The sequence below is a fragment of the Equus caballus genome, chromosome 3 (assembly GCF_041296265.1).
Source record: "Equus caballus isolate H_3958 breed thoroughbred chromosome 3, TB-T2T, whole genome shotgun sequence".
Taxonomy (NCBI): Eukaryota; Metazoa; Chordata; class Mammalia; order Perissodactyla; family Equidae; genus Equus; species Equus caballus.
The window spans coordinates 3,102,441-3,121,580 of record NC_091686.1 but is presented as its reverse complement, the minus strand read 5'-3'; the positions used below and the strand labels follow the sequence as shown (position 1 = coordinate 3,121,580).

General features: G+C 47.7%; 1 protein-coding gene and 2 long non-coding RNA genes across 5 annotated transcripts in view; 1 reads left to right on the top strand and 2 right to left on the bottom strand.

Moving 5' to 3' along the window:
• The window catches only part of TENT4B (terminal nucleotidyltransferase 4B), a 67,716-nt gene extending 63,168 nt beyond the window's left edge, over positions 1-4,548 (bottom strand). The window contains exon 1 of one of the 2 annotated variants that reach the window (XM_023636937.2): positions 3,837-4,548. In XM_023636937.2, coding sequence (XP_023492705.2) covers positions 3,837-4,414 — 578 coding nt within the window. In that variant the 5' untranslated portion in view covers positions 4,415-4,548. The remainder of the gene's footprint in view (positions 1-3,836) is intronic. The other variant, XM_023636936.2, reaches the window with a different exon arrangement.
• Positions 4,549-6,031: 1,483 nt separating this feature from the next.
• LOC138923351 (uncharacterized) lies at positions 6,032-12,436 on the bottom strand. Of its 2 annotated transcripts, XR_011436839.1 has the most exons (3): positions 12,009-12,436; positions 6,577-6,679; positions 6,032-6,478 (listed from the first exon to the last, which is right to left on the bottom strand). It is a non-coding gene; the product is annotated as an uncharacterized lncRNA (long non-coding RNA). The 2 variants fall into 2 exon arrangements; XR_011436838.1 differs by lacking the exon at positions 12,009-12,436 and having other exon boundaries at positions 6,577-6,713.
• Positions 10,744-19,140, top strand: part of LOC138923352 (uncharacterized) — a 42,244-nt gene continuing 33,847 nt past the window's right edge. The window contains exon 1 of the long non-coding RNA XR_011436840.1: positions 10,744-11,128. This is a non-coding gene — a long non-coding RNA (uncharacterized lncRNA). The remainder of the gene's footprint in view (positions 11,129-19,140) is intronic.

The following is a 19,140-nucleotide window of genomic DNA, read 5'->3' as shown; positions in this document are numbered from 1 at the left end:
CGTGGGTGTGATCCTGAAATAGTTTCCTCCACTAAATATTACTCTAACGAATTCAAAGAAAGGAGACTAGAAAGCTGAGTGAAATCATACAACAGCTTGCATTTCTACTTTCCACAGAAAAAATGGCTTAAATTTTTCTCAGCTTTAGCAGGTATAAGAATACCTAACCACAACCGTCTGAGCACTCCAGTATCAGCAAGGGAGTCCTTGAATTTTCTTCCCATGAATTTATCAGTAGGGGTTTCATGGAAGAAGTTGTGATGTAACGCCGTCTCTCACACCAGGACCAGAATCGTTCTAACACACATACTCCCCATCCCCACCTTATACTCTTCTAGGATCCCTTTCTCATCCTTCTCTCTTGTAATATACTCAACCTTCTGTGTGAACACAGGGTAGACTCCAAAAAGCTTATTCACTCCCTATTTCCTTTTGCCATACAACAGCAAAAACTTAACGGGGGTTGAAAAAGATACCACACACTAAAATGTCAACGATTCTGACAGTGACAGTGTTCACCAGTTTTAGATTTTAGAAAGAAGATGAGCTGTGGCATGAAAGCAACTTAGCTGAACACAGTATACTAGATTTTGGGAAATTCTCAAATATGAATTACACTGTTAGTGTAGCATCTACACTGTAGAAAACCTTGTCTTCTTGAAAGCACATTTCAGTACCCAAATGCAGTAAGATTCAATAACCTGAAGAGATAGTTCACTAAAGAACTACTGGGGGCTACATTTGAAAATGCAGAGAAATTATATTTAGAGCAAGCACTTGGAATAATACTTTCATATTCAACCCATATTAATCTGCCTGATCACTTTGGAGCCCAGCACTAACACGAATCCCACTGATTATACTGTGTAGAAACAAGCAAAAAGAGGCCAGAATGCCAGGGCTGAAGAATAGTGTCAGCATCCTGGGCTTACTGTGACACAGTGGACATAAAGAAAGACACTGCCCCACCGCAGTAAAGATGACTACATCTCAGCCCCCAAATTTCAACTCCCTGCTAGACCTAAACATCACCCTATCTTTTACTGCTAACCAACAGTCTTAACGCCTATTTTCAATAATAATACCAATATTTCCCCAGTCACTCCAGTTCAAAGCTATACTGTCATTATTAAATCCACAAGGGAGTCAGAATGCTCTCCAGCCTTACCTTGTAGAATCTCTCTCAGTCATTCTTCTTTCCCATTCCCATGATCCTATCTCAAGAAATTATTCCTTAAACCCAGTTTCCCACCAGGGTCTTCTTTATGTCCCACAGTCAAATTCATACTGCAAACATTACTTTGAACAAGTCATCCAAGCCTTGAAAAAACATCTAAAGATCTGGCAGTGCAGCCAATATAAACCTATTCTCATGAGCTTGGACAAGCACCAAGCACCTACTACAAGAAGTTTCTGGACACCAGGCTCAGGACCAAGGACTCTGAATCCTCCATAAGTTTCCTGTGTTAGCTCCCTTTTGTCATCTCTTCTTTCTCCATGGTGATCAACAATTAAATCCTTGAAAAGAAAAGGGCTTATGGCTCATTCTCATGGACGACCAGAAGGAGCAGGTGGTGGACTGCTTCCTACACCATAGGCAGCTTTGGAGGGAAATGAATCCCAAAAAATAGAATAAGTAAAAGTAACTTTAACAAGATAGAAAGGAAAGCGAACAAATTCCTTGGGGCTGCGGGTAGATGGAGAAGAAGACTGAGATGGTGAGCCCAGGCGAGTTTCATTTTAAAAGAGGACTATGAAGACTTCAGGACGAAATCCAAATATCTTACTCTACATTTAAGAAATTTCCATCTTAACTAGCGACCTAGTGGGTAAGAACAAACATATCTATAATAAAAAAAAATTAAACATAAGCAAGCTATAGTAAGAGCATTAAGCTTAAGACTTCAGAGGAAGAACCAAAAAAACCAAGAACCTGGGCAAGGGAGAAGTCAGGATTTTGAACCGTATCTTGGAGTGTTCAGGGAGTAAGTCAACCAACTAGTTCGGCTGAAGCAGAGAACACTGAGAGATCAAAAAAGATGTGAGAGGACGTACACATACGGCTGTCCCAGAGTTCTAGTCCACTCTTCATGGGCTTTTTCTCCTCTCCCTATCTGGACTATCAGGTCAGAGGCCAGGGACCACCACAAATCGGTTAACAATTTGTTAACCTATCAGCTAAACGCCCGTCACATCCCAAGAACTCAGAATGCTGGGAACTTTTACTATATTTAATTTCAGAACAGCCTAACAGTGAGGTGCTCTCCGAACTCAGGTTTCTTAAATACCTATACTAAAAATAGCAAAACTTCTGTAAAAGTCAAGAAATAAGGATCCATAAATCAAAACAAGAATTTTTAAGCAGCCAGACACTCTTAGAACCACTTAATAAAATAAAATAAAAAATTTAAACTGCTGACATCCTCTAAAGGAGGAGGCACAAGAATGAAAGTCCGATGAAGTGATAAGCAGTTTTAAACAGGTTTACAATCAGTTTTTAAACATTAATCCCTCTAAGAAATGGAAATTTCTCTTCTTAATCCCTCTGAGAGCAACACAATGTTTGAATCAGGAACAAGAACATCTTGCTTCTTCCTAACTTCAAATGTGAACCTTTTACAGTATCCTCGACATTAAATAGAAGTAGAAGAGAGAACAATTTCTAATCTAGCAAAAAGAGAGGCAGCCAGCATTTTAGATCTATAATATATCTCTGCTACACACACATGCAGAAGCTTCGGTGAAATGAAATTAGGGAACTTCAAGGTTTTAGTTAATGATAACTGGAGCTTATTCCTGTGAAATGAAACTACTAGAAGCCCCCTATCAATCTGCTTGTCACTCAACCACAGGTTTATGGTTCGTTTTGGAAAAGCTAACAGGATGGAACGAGCAGCCTTTTCTGAAAATGTGATGACCATGGAGAGCGCCCTTGAAGCCCAGCAACAGAGGACTCGAGCCTGAAGGGCTGAGGCCCCGTGACGGGCCCGCCAGCGCCAGTCCTACCGAGGGAGCGCCTGTCCAGCAAGGTGGGAGCTGGAGCCGCAGCGGAGCAGGCACCGACTCGGGCCCCAGACCCCCGGCGCGCGCACGGGCCGGCCCCGCTCGCCAAGGCCGCGCAGCCCTCACCGGGGAGTCCAAGAAACGCCTCACAAGGGACTACCAACGGTGATTTCCCTTGCCCCAATGGAAAACAGGCTCAGAAACGGAAAGCAAGGTGGAAGCTCCTCTCCACACTCCAGCCACACGCACGCACACGCACCCGCGGCCCAAAAGCTTTATTTTACAAAATAAAAAGACCGAGCGACCTCTTGCACCCAGAGGGTGCCCGGAAGAGAGCGCGAGCTGGGACACCCGCGCCCGTGCGCGGTCCCCGGGGTCGCGCGGCAGCCGCGTCGCCACGGCCCAACTTGAGAGCGCCGGCGGCGCCGCGGCCGCCAGTCAGCACCGAGTTGCCGGGACCCAAGCGCGGCGCCGCGCAGGGGGCGACCCAGGGCGGGGCCCGGGCGCCGCCTCCCGCGCGGTCCCACCGGCCGGCTCCGCGGCCACCTCGTGCTCGCTCCGCAGGACCAGGCGCCGCCAACGCAGCAGGGTTTTCGAAACAAGAAACAGAAAGGCGGGCCAGGGTCCCCGGCGGGCAGGCGGCACGCGGACCGCACTCCGGCCGGGCGGCGGAGGGAGGAGCCTTCTGGACGCTTCTGCCCTGGCGAGGACAGCACCTCCGGCCGCCGTGCCGCCGCGACGCGCGAACGCGGGAGCGCCCTCGGCAGCCAGCGGCCCGGCACGCACGCGGGGGCGGCGGAGGATCCGGGCCCGGCGGCCGCGCTGCCACTCACCCCACGACGCCCTGGTTGTAGTTCCTCCGCTTCCACGGCGTCCCGCTGTACGCGCCGCCGCCGCCGTCCGCGCGGCCGGGCCCCGCGGCGCGCCCGCCGCCGGGCTGCAGCAGGCTGTAGTTGAGTCCGTAGGTGCTGGCCTTGTTGTCGCGCTTCCTCTTGTTGCTGCCGCCCGCGGCCGGGTCGGCGGGCTCGGCGGCCGGGCCGGCGGCCGGGGGGTGCGGGGCGGGCGCCGCGGCGGGGGCCGGGGGCGCCGCGGCCGCCCGGCGGGCCCAGGCGGCGGGCTGGTGGTGGTTGTTGTTGTTGTTGGTCGTCTCCAGGGGCAGGAAGTCCCGCTGCTCCGCGGGCTGCGCGGGGCGGTACATGCCGGCCGGGGCCGGGGCCGGGGCCGCGCCGCCGGGGCTGCCGGGGCTGCCGCCGCTCCCGCCGCTGGCCGCGCCGCCGCTGGCCGCGCCGCTGTGACAGTGGTGGCCGAAGTAGAGGTTCCGCAGCCCCTGGGTCGTCTCCCAGATCTGCATCCACAGACTGTTGGACGGTCCGAGCTGCTCTGGCTGGAACCAGGCGATCCTCGGATCCATCAAACGGCGGCGGCCGCTGCCCCCGCCCCTCCCGGCCTCCCGCGGGCCGCCGCCGCCGCCGCGCCTCAGGCGCACGCCCGGCCTCGGCGGCTGCCGCGGCTGCTCCGGGCCCGCCGCGGGCGGCGCGGTCGCGCAGGGGGCCCGCCGGCGGCGTCGCTCCCGCCCTCGGGGCTCCGCGGGCCCTCCCCCTCCCTCCGCCCCTCCGCCGAGCCCCTGTCACCGGGGTCCCCGTGCAAATGGCGGCGGCGGCGGCGGCTCCAGAGAAGGGCGAGCGGCTGCGGCGGCGGCGGCGGCGGCGGCGGCGGCGGCGGCGGCGGCAGCGGCGGCGGCGGGGGACGCGCCTGCTCCGTAGCGTCCTCGCTCTCCGGCGCCGGGGCGGGGCCTCCGCCGGCTCCGCCCCGCTCGCCCCGCCCCGCCCGCCCGCGCTCGCCCCGCCCTGCCCCGCCGCGCCGCGCCGGGCGCTCGCGCAGCCTGCAGGCCGCGGCGTGCGTCATAGAGGCCGCGGCGGGCGCGGCGGGCCCGCAACCGCCTGGCCCAACCGCCACGCGCCGGCGGGGCCGCTCGTACCTGGGCGTCCGGGCGCTCGCGCGCGCGCCGGCGGGCCTCGGGAGCCGGCCCCTGAGACGGGCGAGGCCGGCCGGAGGTCGCGCCGGCTCCTCAGGGAAGGGGCTGTGGGAGGCGCCGCCCCGCCCATCGCCCCTCCCCACGGCCCGCGGGAGCCCGCGGGCCCGCCGACCCCGCCCGGGGGCTCCGCTCCGAGCGCTCCTCCGGGGGCGCGCCCGGCCGGCCGGCCCGCACTCTGGGGCCGCGGGCGGCGCCGCTCCACGCAGCTCCCCGGCCGCCGCGCCCGAGACGGGGAGCCGGCGGCCGCCCTCAGGCCGCACGCGCGTCCCCGCCGAGCGTGTGAGCCGCGGGCGCCGGTTCCGTCACGCGCGCGCCCGCGAAGGTGCGCGCGCCCGCGGAGCTCGGGGTTCGGAGGGGCTGCGGGGGTGCCCGCGATCAGCTGCGGGCTTGGCGGCTCGGACGGGGGCCGCGTCGCTTGCGACGGCAGGTTCCCCGAGGCGGACGTTTGCGTGTCCCCCAGCGTCTGCGGTGAAGCAGGAGGACGGGGAGCGGGCCGCCGCCAGCACCTGCCCCGCGCCCTCCGAGGCCGACCCGCTGCCGGCCTTCTGCTCCGGGAGCTCAGTGCCCTGGAGGGTTTTTTTGGCAAATGCGGAAAAACTACGTATTTATCAAGGATCAAAGCATTGCTCTGCCTTTTTTTTCTTACTGAGAGAATAACGTGGCCATAAATGCGGAAAACACACAAAAAAAACTTTCAGAATTTTAGTTCGTTCTGTCGTTAGTGCTTTACTACAAATCAGTCTTAAAAGTTTTCTCGGAATGCAGTTTGCTCTATACTGAAAATTACAGAGCCAGGAAAATGAGTAGTGGTATTTTTTACGCTATTCACACTGACAAGCAAAAATAAAGCGCTGTATAGAAATAGGGTTCTTTTGACGACTTTAAATTTATTTTAAAAGTTCAAAGGAGAAAAATGGAAAGCCAAAGTAAATATTAGGAAGTTTCCGTGAAGACTTTGTGAAACACTCTTCCAGAAATCTCTCCATGCGCATCTCAGTGTCAAGATAGTCTTTTATTTTTGTTTCTTTTACATGTTATTCAGTCTTTTAAAATACTTTTTCAGATATCTAAGAAGACATTAAATACCAATATGTAAGACCAAAACAAAAGTATTCAAAATTAGCAATAGTACATGCTGTAATTAACATTTGTTATATTTGAGTGCTCATTTCTTCAGGCAAACCTCAAGAACTACTAAAATATTGGCAAAATGATCAAATGAGTTAATATACATAAATGCACTTTGTGAAACGTGAGCTGAAGGGCAGGACATTGCTGTTGTGGGTCTGCACAGGGCACGGGGTGGGCAGCCCAGGAGGCTCCGGGTCGTTCAGTGGGTCTGGGCTGAGTGTCTGTCTGTCCTTGCGGAACTGAGCTGAGTGCTTTAGAGAAGACAAATAAGCAGCCACGGTCTTTGACTGCCTTCCATGAATTTACCGTCTGCTTAGGGAGAGAAAAATATGTAAATATTTACAGTCATCCTGCAGTTCATTCAATTAATTCAACAAATACGTCTTGAGCAAGTATTATGTACTTACTGTATCTGGGGAGACAGCAATGAACAATACTGTTGAGGTCCCTGCCTTTATGCATCTTACCTTCTAGTGGGTAAGGTGTATAAGGTCAGACAGTGGTTAAGTGCTGTGAAGAAAAAGAAAGCCAGCAAAAGGGATAGTGACCGTGTGCTATTTTTAGGTGGGCTAATCAGGGAAGGCTGCTCTGAGGAAGTGATATTTGAGCAGGCACTTAAATGAAGCAGTGGGCCATGACCATCTAGGGAATGATCCACCAGGCAGAGGGAATAGTAAGCGCAAAGGCCCTGAGGCAGGAATATACTCTGTGTGCAAGATGATAAGATAATGTAATTGAGTCTTGAATGTGTAGCATGGTATAGATTTCCTCAAAAATCATCCCATCTAAAGCAAAACAGTAGGGAATTTTACATACACAAAAGGTATTCACTTTCCAAAAAAAAATCTGCAGTGTTTTTTGTTTCAAAGGAATCTATTACTTTGCATCCACAGACATAGACTATGCTAATTTCAATAATAAATTTTGATTATTCAGTCTTTTCATTCTGCTATAAAACACATTTATTACAGTCTTCAAAACCATCCGCATTAAATTGCTGAGCCAAAAAACCCAGCTATCACAAACCAAGACATTTTCCCACATAATGTAATGTCCTCTTCATTCTCAATATTCTTGTTCTTAGGGGGAAAATGTTGAGCTGATGGTCTCAACTTGAAAGGTTTACTGAAACCCCAAGATTCTGTGGAGTAAAAATTGAGTAGAGAAATGAGAAGAAAGCAAGTTACCAAGAACCAGGCAAATTTAAATATGATTTCATTGATTTATTAATTTGAAGAAAACAGAAGAAGAATCGCACATACATACTACTACATAGTATTATTAATGTCATTATAATTAAATCTTAGACAGCATGTGATTATATTACTCCACTTCAGAGTTAACAAGAACAATGAATAATAGTCATATAGTTATTAGTAGCTTCAGTATTTAGGTTATGAAGCATTTGCTCCGGGTGTTAGTAATCGTTGACTTAGGCCACACTTACAAACTTGCCCTCTTTTGCACAAAATATACATCATTGTACCATGTTTTTTGTCCTACGTGAATACAAAGAAGATTCCAAGGAGAGGAATCGTTTTTCAATGAGACTTCAAAATAATAGGCAATATGGAAACCTGTGTCTTGTTCTGGACAGTCAAAATTTCTTCCATTCCTGTTTTAGAAACAAAATTGCTCTAATGGTATGCCATTGTGGGATCTTTGGAGTGAGTATGTGTGTGTATGTGTGTGTGCGCGTGTGTATGTGTGTGTGTTTAAGAGCTTTATAGTATACTTTATATACTACAAAAGTCACCCATTTTAAGCATACAATTTAATGATTTTTTAGTAAATTTACATAGTTATGCAACCACTGCCACAATCCAATTTTGGAATATTTCCAACCCCCAAAAGATCTCTAGGGCCCATTTGCAGTCAATCCGTTTTCCCAACCCCAGCCCCAGGCAACTGCTCATCTACTTTCTATCTCTATAGATTTGCCTTTTCTGGATAATCTCTGCTTTGAGTGGGGTTTCTATAGAGTTTGACCCTGGTGGCTGGCTGCTAAAGCCCCCACAGAGAATTGCCTGCCTAGCCTAATGACAACGAAAAAAAAGCCACTGCCATAACGGGTGCATTTTCTCATAGTTTTTGACCAATCTGTAAAAAGTCCAAACATTTTTCAGATTCAAGTTTCCACGAACCTATTAAGGCAGCTCCTTCCCCCGTCTTTCCCGCAGTCAGAGAAGTAGCATCCTTGGACGTGAGCATGCGGAACAGGAGACAGTCCCTGGGCAGCCGCGCTCTGGAGAGAGCCCAGAGGCTCAGCTGAGGTCCAACACCCAAAGAACTCTCTGATTTTATCGTTTCTTTTTAACTCATCAGTGCACCCAAGCAGAGACTCGATTTCTAAAGGTCAAAGGCTCACTCCAGAATATTCTCTTGCTAGAACCTGCACAACTTGAAATTCTGTCAGGACCTTTCCCTCAAAAAAGATTTGTTTGGTGTGATGGTTACTTTCATGTATCAACTTGACGGGTCATGGGGTGCCCAGGTTAAGCATTATTTCTGGGCGTTTGAATTAGTGGTCTCAGTGAAATAAATTGCCCTCCCCAAGGTGGGTGGGTCTTATCCTATAGGTCAAGGGCCAGAATAGAACAAAGGCAGAGGAGGAAGGAGCTCGCCCCTTTGTTCCTGCCTCGCTGACTGAGCTGGGACATCTCATCTCATCTTCTCCAGCCCTCAAACTGGGATTGACACCATTGGCGTCCCAGGTTCCCAGGCCTTCAGATTCAGACTTATTGTGCTGCTGGCTTTACTGGGTCTCCAACTTGCAGACAGCAGATCGGGGGACTTCTTGCTCTCCCGTAATTGTGTGAGCCAATTCCTCATAATAAATCCCCATATAAATCTCTCTCTATGGATATATATTATATATAGTGAATCCAAATAATTCGTATGTATATACTCCTGGTTCTGTTTTTCTGGAGAACCGTGACTAATACAGAAAATTGGTGTTGAGAAGTGGCTGTGCTGCTGTCACCCCTACTAAAAGTGCATAAGTGGCTTTGGAACTGGGTGATGAGTAGAGACTGGAGGAGTTTGGAGGTGCATGCTAGAAAAAGCCTACAATACCATGAACGAACATTTAAAGGTAATTCTGGCGAGTGCTCAGAAAAAAAAGAGAGCTATAGAGAAAGCCTCAGTCTTCTTAAGAATACCTGAGTAGTCACGAATAGTACGTTGATAGAAATATGATAGTAAAGGCCATTCTGATGTGGTCTCAGACGGAAATGAGGAACATGTTATTGGAAACTGGAGGAAAGGCGATCCGTGTTATAAAGTGGCAAAGAACTTGGCTGAATTGTGTTCGTGTTCTAATGTTTTGCAGAAGGTAGAACTTGCAAGCAATGAAATTGGAGGGGGGCCGCCCCGTGGCCCAGTGGTTAAGTTCGCACGCTCTGCTTCGGCGGCCCGGGGTTTCACTGGTTTGGATCCTGGGCGTGGACATGGCACCGCTCATCGGACCATGTTGGGGAGGTGTCCCACATGCCACAACTAGAAGGATCCACAAGTGAAAAAATATACAGCTATGTACTGGGGGGATTTGGGGAGGAAAAGCGGAAAAAAAAAAAAAAGATTAGCAAGAGTTGAAATGGAATATTTAACTGAAGCCATTTCTAAAAAGAGTGTTGAAGGTGTGGCTTGGCTCCTCCTGGCTGCTTATAGTAGAATTCAAGAAGAGGGAAATGACTTAAAGACAGAACTATTAAGCAAAAAGGAGGTAGAACTTAACGATTTGGAAAATTCTCAGCCTATCCTTATTGCAAAGAATGAGAACACTAAGGATATGGCCAAGCCACCACTGGGTCACTGGGAAACGAGCATGGGTATGAACCACAGGTAATCAGTCACCCCAGGTGGAAACTTGCTAGCTTGACCTGAGGGAGTGGGAGATGGGAAGGAATGAAGGAAGGCTGTTAGACTTTGTGGATTTTACAGGATGAGACCATAGAGCTATTTGGCTGAGACTGTGCACAATTCTTTAAGACAAGGGTAGTATAACCACAAAAGCGATTCAGAGATCATCAGGCCTTCCTTCTTGGTTTCAGAAGAGGGGACCATTGCCTTTCTTCCAACAGGCCAGACAGCCTCCACCCAGAGCCGTAGGGGCAGGGCTGCCTAGAGCTGTGGGGATGGGGCTTCCTGGCAGAGCCCTGGGGGCTGACTCCTGCCTAGTGGGGCTGCTGGGGGCAGTACCTCCACCCAAGCGGGGCTGGGACTGCCACCCCAGTGGGTTAGGATGTTGGGATTTCTGCCCCTGTGGGCCTAGACGGCAGCGCATGGAGCCAAAGAGAATTATTCTGGAGGCTTAAGATCTCTTAGAGTTTGCCTTGCTAGGGTTCGGATTTGCTTGGGCCCCATCACCCCTCCCTTCTTCCCTGTTTCTCGGAGTGTCTGTCCTATGCTTGTCCCACCATGGTGTTTTGGAAGCACATAACTCTTTTGGCTTCACAGGTTCACAGCTGGAGAGGAATTAACCTCAGGATGAATCATCACATCCCACCCACACCTGATTCAGATGCTCTTTAGATGAGACTTTGGACTTCAGACTTGAGCATTGGTGCTGGAGTGAGTTAAGGCTTTTGGGATTTGGGGAATGGAGTGAGGGTGTTTTGTAGGTGAGAAGGACATGAATTGAGGGGTCCAGGGGCAGAATGTTGTGGATTGAATGTCTGAGTCCTCTCAGAATTCATGTGTTGAAACCCTTCCCCACAACGTGATGGCATAGGAGGTGGGGCCTTGGGAGGTGATTAGATTTAGATGAGATTGTGAGGGGGGAGCTCTTATGAATGGGATTGGTGCCCTTCTAAGAGTCATGAGAGAGCTCGTTCCCTCTTTCTGCCCTCCACCCTACGAGGGCACAGTGGACAGTCAGCAGCATGCAACTGGAAGAGAGTCTGCACCAGAACCTGACCACGCTGGCACCCTGACCTTGGACTTCCAGCCTCCAGAACCGTGAGAAATAAATTTCTGTCGTTTATAAGCCACCCCGTCAGTGGTGTTCTGCTATAGCAGCCCGAACTAAGACGCTTGGTCGTGAAAGAAGGTTCCAAGCCCCTGGAGTAGCCCACTTTACTGCTGTTCTCATTCTGCTCTGAGTCGCCCTCTGCTTTATGTCTATCAGACGTGCCTGATCTTCCCCCCAACAAAAGTGTTCATCCCCCGCTCAGACCACCCCCAAACCTTCCCTATGTGACCTCCAGAACACGTCTCAGGCCATTCACTCCGCTCTACTCCCACCCCATCCGCAAGCCCTGGCTACCCCACTTCTTGCCCAGGCTAAGGCTTCCACAATTCCTTTCCAAGTGTTGGCCTCAGAGGTCCACACTTCAACCCCCTCCATCTCGTGGCACCCAGAGTGGACTTTTAAAAATACAAATTTGACTATCTCCTTAAAGTGCATAATAAAATCAAACTCTAGATTTTTTCTGCCAAAACCCATTTCTCTCACTGTCTTCTGCATCTCAGTAAATGGTGACTTTGTTCTTCAAAGTCAAAGCTGCTCAGGCTAAAATCCTTAATGTTTTTCTTTCCTTCCCGCTGCACGTCCATTCCACCATGGACGCTGCATGCTCCACCATCTGACTATAGCGTCCTGCTATCCAGGAAACACACCAGCACCTCTCCATCCAAATCACTATTGTTTCTTGCTGAGATTATTCAAACAGCCTACAAACTGGTCTGTCTGCTCCCACCCACGCCTCCCTTCAGTCTGTTCCCATCCCAGGAGCAATGGGATCCTTTGCAAAGGTAGGCCAAACGGTGTTCCACCTCTGCCCCAGATTTTCTGATGGCTCTGCATCTCTCAGAGATCCTTACATCCACAAGGACCTACCTGATCTGACCCGCTCTCCTCTCTAGTCTTGTGTCCTACTGCCGGAGCCCTGTGCTCCAGCCACACTGGTCCGCTGTTACAGGACTCCGGCATGCTCACGAGGCAGGGGCCATGCACGTGCTGTCTTAGGCTGGAGCCCACTTCTCTCAGTTCTCTCTGTGGCTCCCTCACTTTCTTCAGGTCTCTGTTCCAGTGTTGCTGCCCGAGCGAAGCCTGCCCTGATTGCCCGCTTCTGCGACAGTGCTCCTTCCCCTCAGCGGGCTTTCTTGTTCGGCTTTACCACTTGTTTGCAGCCCCGAGATTTATTTGTCCGTTCTTCTGTTGTCCGTCCTCCCCACTATAATGTGAGCTCCATGGCAGCCGGGGCTTGGTTTGTGAGGCAGATGGACTCTAAGGTGGCCCCCCATGATCCCTGCTCCCTGGTTTTTGTTTGTCTTTGTGAAATTCCCTCTCCTTCAGTGTGGGCGGAACGTGTGACTTGTTTCTAACCAACAGAATGTGGCAAAGCAATGGGGTGGCATTCCCATGATGGCGTTGCATAACACAGGACTCCGTGCTGCTGGCAGACTCACTCTCCGGCTCCTGCTGCCCCTGATGAAGCCGCCTGCCTGAGGGCAGCCTCTCAGAGGGAACCCGGGGCCTCTGACCAACAGCCAGTGAAAGCTGAACCTCTCAGTCCTATTGCCGCAGGGAAACGAATTCTGCCAACAACTGGAGTGAGCTTGCAGGCAGCTCCAGAGCCTCCAGAGGAGAAGGCAGCCCTGCTGGCAGCTTGGCGCAGCCTGGCAAGACCCTGAGGGCGGGAACTTGGCTAGGCGCTGACCAGACCCGACCCACTGACACTGGGAGATGATCAGTGTCTGTTGTCTTAAGTTGCTAAACTCATGGTAGTTTGTTACTCAGCAATAGAAAACGCGTATAGTTTGTTTAGTTCCTTGCTCAATCCCAAGCGCTTAGAACAGGATCCAGTATTGACTAGGTGCTCAATAAGCATTTGTTGAATGTATGTATTGTTATGGAAAAGCAAAACAGAACAAACCAAGTGGACGACAGTGTTACAGTATGCAACCAGTCCTGAGTGTGTCCGTGTGTGCATCTGCATAAACAGACTCTGGAAGGGCACAGAGGCTGGCGGGGGCTGGGGAGGGATCCAGAGAATTAGAAATCCGTGAAGCAGGGGGCAGTCATCTTATCTCGTACCCTCCTGAACTGTTTGGAATGTTTATTTACTCTGTAAATGTGTTAAACACATACACGCACAGAGCATACACACAACCAAACAAAACAGCCCCCGTGACTTCAAATTTTAAGTTTCCAAAATAAGATCACTTCCTCGGCACTTACTCGTTCACTCAGCACTCTGCCTTCCCATCCAAGCAACATCCTAGTCTATTGTTCATTTCCACCTCATACCCTCCAGCATGTTTCATGGCAGGCATCGTCAACAGCAGAATTGCCACAGACAGAATTAAGTACGCATTGAACTTGCACATCGTGCTTTGACTGCTCACAAAGAGGCAGTAAGGCAAGCTTGGTTTGCAGACGTGCAAGCCAAGCCACAAGGGCCTTTTCTAAAGTAAAATGCAAGACAAAGGATGCTGAGCTTTTCCCTTATTGCTATTGTGTGTCCAGCCTAAAAGTCATTTCATTCAAGAAAAATTCGAATAGTTTAAGTTACAATTACCCTGGAGTTTTAGGATGGTCCTATAGGGTTTGACAAGTATGGGCGGAATAAGGAGGGGACAATTTCCGTCTTTGTTTGGTGGAGGTGAAAAAAACCAAGTGAAAATTTGCAGGCTGAGTACAAACAGGAGGACCCATTACACAGCGAGGAAAACTAAGAGAGTAAAGCATAGAGCTCCAGGAGGCCACACGCCATGTGCCGCAACTAGAAGCTGCGAAGGTCACCACTTACAAAACTCCTGTGACATCATGCTAGTGGAACAGTTTCAAATTTGTAGCCCCGATCTGTTTTGAAACTAACCTATATAACAAATTTAAGATATACTGAAAGTCATTTCTCCCAGGGCTCAGGAGAACGCTTGAGACGGAGTTCTTGGCTCTCAGGAATTAGTGAGGGACTGTGACCGCAGCAGCATTAGATTATTGACCTTGTTCAGAGTTCTAAAACTGGACCTGAAAACACACAACCATAATGAATGTTCAGTGATTAATCAGCATCTGTGAATTGATGCTAAAATACAGTGAGTTACAAGATATCATTTCATGCCAGCTTCTTAAATTGTAATTAGTTTTGTGTGAGTGTGTATAAGTGTGTGTGTGTTTGTGTGCAAAACATTTCAATTTCTCCTAGGTGACACTAAGGCTACAGCAGCTCGATCAATCTGTTTAACCTACACATCTTGCCAATGTGGCTACAAGGTCATGACTGAATCTTAGGAAGATCAAAAGCTATGCTCAGCCTCTTGGCCAAAATAACGTCTTTCCCAAGAAACATCTGAGTACCTAACTAATTGATGTCTTTGCCATTCATTCGTATGTATATACATTTATTCATTCATTCCACCAACATTTAACACTGTGGTACAAAGAGGCATAAGTCAGGGGCCTTGCTCACGGTCCAATGGTCCATGGGTGTGTGGATGTGTTTTCTATCAATATATGTCATTGTAGCCAATCTTTTTTCAGTTGGCTGGAATGCAAGCACCTGGAGGACAGGCCTAAGGGATGCGTAACTCGAATGGGGCCCCTGGGAGCCCCTGGGGCAGTGTCCTGGTGACACATCCTTGCACTCCCAAGTGGTGAGAAGGAGGAAAGAAGAATGCTCAGGAAGACTCTAGCTCAACATATTTCAAAGAACAGAAGTTGCACGTCCCCCATCCCTACTTCTAAGAGTCTGTGGACACACGTGGTAACTACTTCTGTTCTAAAACTGTTCAAATCCATTTCACATTGTGATCAGGCAGTCGAGAAAATTAGACTCCAGTGGGATGTTATTTTCATCTATAGTATTATACGACCCATAGCTCATTTTCCCAAATCACTGTGAATTAAATATCTTACTACCAAATATGAGAGACCTCAAAATAATGTTCACTTACCTTTAGCTCTTTTATAGCCATTTCAACTCATGAAATATGAAAGAAGCAAGAGGAAGTGGAAAGTGAATAAGAAAGTTGCTTGAAACGTCTCTGTGGAGTTGAATAAGCTTTCGTGTCATACCGCATAATGGCTTCCAGGGATGGAGGGGGAGGATGAAGAATTTGCTTATTAAAAGTCACACACACATTTGGAAAAGTCTCGACTTGAAGCATACATTAAAATTAAGTACCTCTTTTGCATTTCTCAGATTGACAAAGATTAAACAGTGTGATACCCAGTGTTGGTGAGGGTATTGGAGAAGCAAGTTTTGTTCATTGCGTGTGGAAGTGTGAAGAGGAGCAATAGCTTTGGAGGATTATTTTGGTCCTGTTTATCAAATTACCAATGTGTAGGTCCTTTGACCTAACGTATTAGCCTGCTCAGCTGCCATAAGAGAACACCACGGACTGGGGGTTTAAACATCAGACAGTTACTTTCCCACAGTTCTAGAGGCTGGAAATCCAAGATCAAGGTGCCATCGGGGTTGGTTTCTGGTGAGAACTCTCTTCCTGGCTTGTAGATGGCATCTTTTCCCTATGTCCTTACATGTGCACACAGAGAGAGATCTCTGGTATCTCTTCCACTTCTTATAAGGACACTAATCTTATTGAATTAGGGCCCCACCCTTATGACCTCATTTAACCTTACCTCCCTAAATGCCCTGTCTCCAAATACAGTCACATCAGAGGCTAGGGCTTCAAATATGAATTGGGGAGGGTGTCACAGTATAACCAGCACACCCAGTTTCAGAAATTTATCCTACATATGTGTTTGCATATGTGCACAAAGATCTTTAAATAAGAATGTTTAATGTTGCATTGTCTACATTGTGGTCTAGAAGTAGCTAGAACTGTAAACAACCTAAGCATCCATCAAGAGGGGGCTAGTAAACAAAGAAAGGTACTTTCAGCCAATAAAATATTACTATTCAACTGTTAAAATGAATGAGCCAGGGCCAGCCCTGGTTGCCTAGTGGTTAAGTTCAGCCTGTTCCACTTGAGTGGCCCGGGTTTGGTTCCTGGCATGGACCTACACCACTCGTCTGTCAATGGCCATGCTGAGATGGCAGCTCACATGCAAGAAGAGGAAGATTGGCAACAGATGTTAGCTCAGAGAGAATCTTCCAATATATGATCCAATTTCTGTTAAAAAAAAAAAAAAAAAGCCTAAGCGCCAATATTTTCTGGAACGATTTAACAGGAAACCATTGGCAATTACCTCTGAGGAAGGGACTTGGAGCACAAGGAGGAAGAATTTCTTCCTCGTACCTTTCTGTACTGTTTGCACTTTGCCCACCCTCTCTGCTGGTGGAGGTATGCTACTTTTCTTTTTTATTCGAGGTAAAATTCACGTAGAAAAACAATCACGATTTTAACCATCGGAAGGCCTACGTTCAGTGGCACTCAGCATGCTCACAATGTTGTGCAACCATCACCTCTGTCTAGTTCCAGACATTTTCATCTCCCCAACGGGCACTCACTTCCTGCTCTCCACTCCTTTAGACTCTGGCAACCACTGATCTGCTTTCCGTCTCTATGGATATGTCAAAAATGGAATCATTAAATACGTGGCCTTTGTGTCTGGCCTGTTTTACTTGCAGTAATGTTTTCAAGGTTCATCCATGTTGTAGCATGTATCCATACTTCATTCCTTTTTATGGCTCAATCATATTTCATTGTATGAATATACTATACTTAGTTTTCCCATTCATCCCTTAATGGACATTTGGGTTGTTTCTACCTTTTGGCTATTGAATAGTGCCTCTGGGAACATTCGTGTGCAAGCTTTTATTTGAATACCCGTTTTCAGTTCTTTTGGGTACATACCTGGGAGTGGAATTGTTAAATCATATGGTAATTCTATGCTCAATGTTTTGAGAATGAATATTACTTTTTATTGTGTTTAAATATTTAATTACATGCCATAAATGAGTCTGTATAGGAGGATCTTGAAAGATTTTTAGTACAGTCTCTCTTTGACAATGGACATTATTTATCTTAACTAAAGCAGTAATTTGGGTTTAGCAATATATTTTGTCTTAGGGCCTATTAGATGTCTTATATAAAATGGACACTCCAATGTTCTTGCTATTGAATTGAACTGAGACAGTATATCTCAAAAGGATACAAGCATCCTTTTGAAAACACTAATATCTTTAGACAAGATACAATGCAATAAATAGTAATTATTCTAATTCAGAGATATTTGTTTATTTGTTTACTCAAAAAATAACTATTGATGGCTTCATATCCATTAAAATGGTTATGATCAAAACATAGAAAATAGCAAGTGTTGTCAAGGATGTGGAGAAGTTGTAACCCTTGTGCACTGTCGGTGGGAGTGTAAAATGTTGCAGCTGTTCAGGAAAACAATGTAGCACTTCCTCAAAATCTTTAAATTAGAACCTACTATATGATACAGCAATTCCCTTCTGAGCATGTACCCCACAGAGTTGAAATCAGAGACTTGAGCACGTACATATATATAGACTCACGTTTATAGCCGCTTTATTCACAATAGCCAAGGGGTGGAAGCAACCCAAGTGGCCATCGACAGATGAATGGATAAACAAAATATGATATATATACATGTATACACACACAATGGAATATTATTCAGCCTTAAAAAGGAAGGAAACTCTGATACATGTGATGACATAGATGAGCCTTGAAGACATAATGCTAAGTGAAATAAGCCAGTCGGAAAACAATAAATAGCATGTGATTCCACTTATATGAGGTACCTAGAGTAGTCAGATTCATAGAGATGGAAAGTAGAATGGTGGTTGCCAGGGGTTGGGATCAGGGGGCAGTTAATGTTTAATGGGTACAGAATTTCGGTTGGGGAGATTGAAAAACATTCTGGAGATGGATGGATGGTGACGGTTGCACAAGAATGTGAATGTTCTTAATGCCACTGAACTGTACACTTAAAAAAGGTTAAAATGGTAAATTTATATTATGTATATTTTACCACAAAAACGGAAAGGAGCACACACACACACAAGTAAATAAACTAATTATTGAGCTCCTACTACAGATACTGAGAACATACTAGTGAGCAAAACATAGTCCCTGCCTTCCTAGAGCTCAGGTCTAGTGGGAGAGACAGGCTGTAAAAAATAAAAGTTTAATACACACACACACTCTTAGATACATATACATATGTATCTTTATAAAAACATATATATTGGGCTGGCCTGGTGGTGCAGCGGTTAAATGCGCATGTCCTGCTTCGCCAGCCTGGGCTTCACCGGTTCGGATCCCCAGTGCGGACACGGCACCACGTGATAAGCCATGCTGTGGCAGCTGTCCCACATATAAAGTAGAGGAAGATGGGCACGGATGTTAGCTCAGGGCCAGTCTTCCTCAGCGAAAGAGAAGGATTGGCAGCAGATGTTAGCTCAGGGCTAATCTTCCCCCCCCCCCAAAAAAAAATTAACCCCCAGACCTGTCCAAAGAATCATCGAGGTGGTCCCCCTGAACAGATGCAGAAACGGAAGCACAGCTTGGATAAGCAAGGCCCTGTACGTTTTACACCTGCTGTCTCTTCCAGATGAGAATATTGTTTGTCAAACCAGAGTGTACTGCTCTGCATTCCCAGAATCTCGTTCCATCTCATTCCTGTTAGAAAAGAACTTATCCATAGGCTTTCCAGCTGCAGTTGCACATGCAGTTCAGCGAGTATTCCCATGCACACATTCATGGATTGGATCTCAAAAGTTAGCCTTGAAGTTGGTTGTTTAGACCTCAGAACACAGCAGCAATTTTTAGTTTTAGCCTGAAAGATTTCCTCTTGAATTTGCTTCCCATATATTTGACATTGCCTTTCTGTGGCAAGTGTGGGCATGCCATCATATTTTCCCACTAGTATTTTTTAATACCTTTTTTCAGTTCAAAAAGCTATATTGTTCTGATCCTAAGTAGATCTAAATATAATTTAATCTATCATCAAATTAATTTCTACTAAATAGAGATTTGGATTGATAAGCAATTTTTGATATCTCCAGAAGGAAATTAGTTTGATAAAT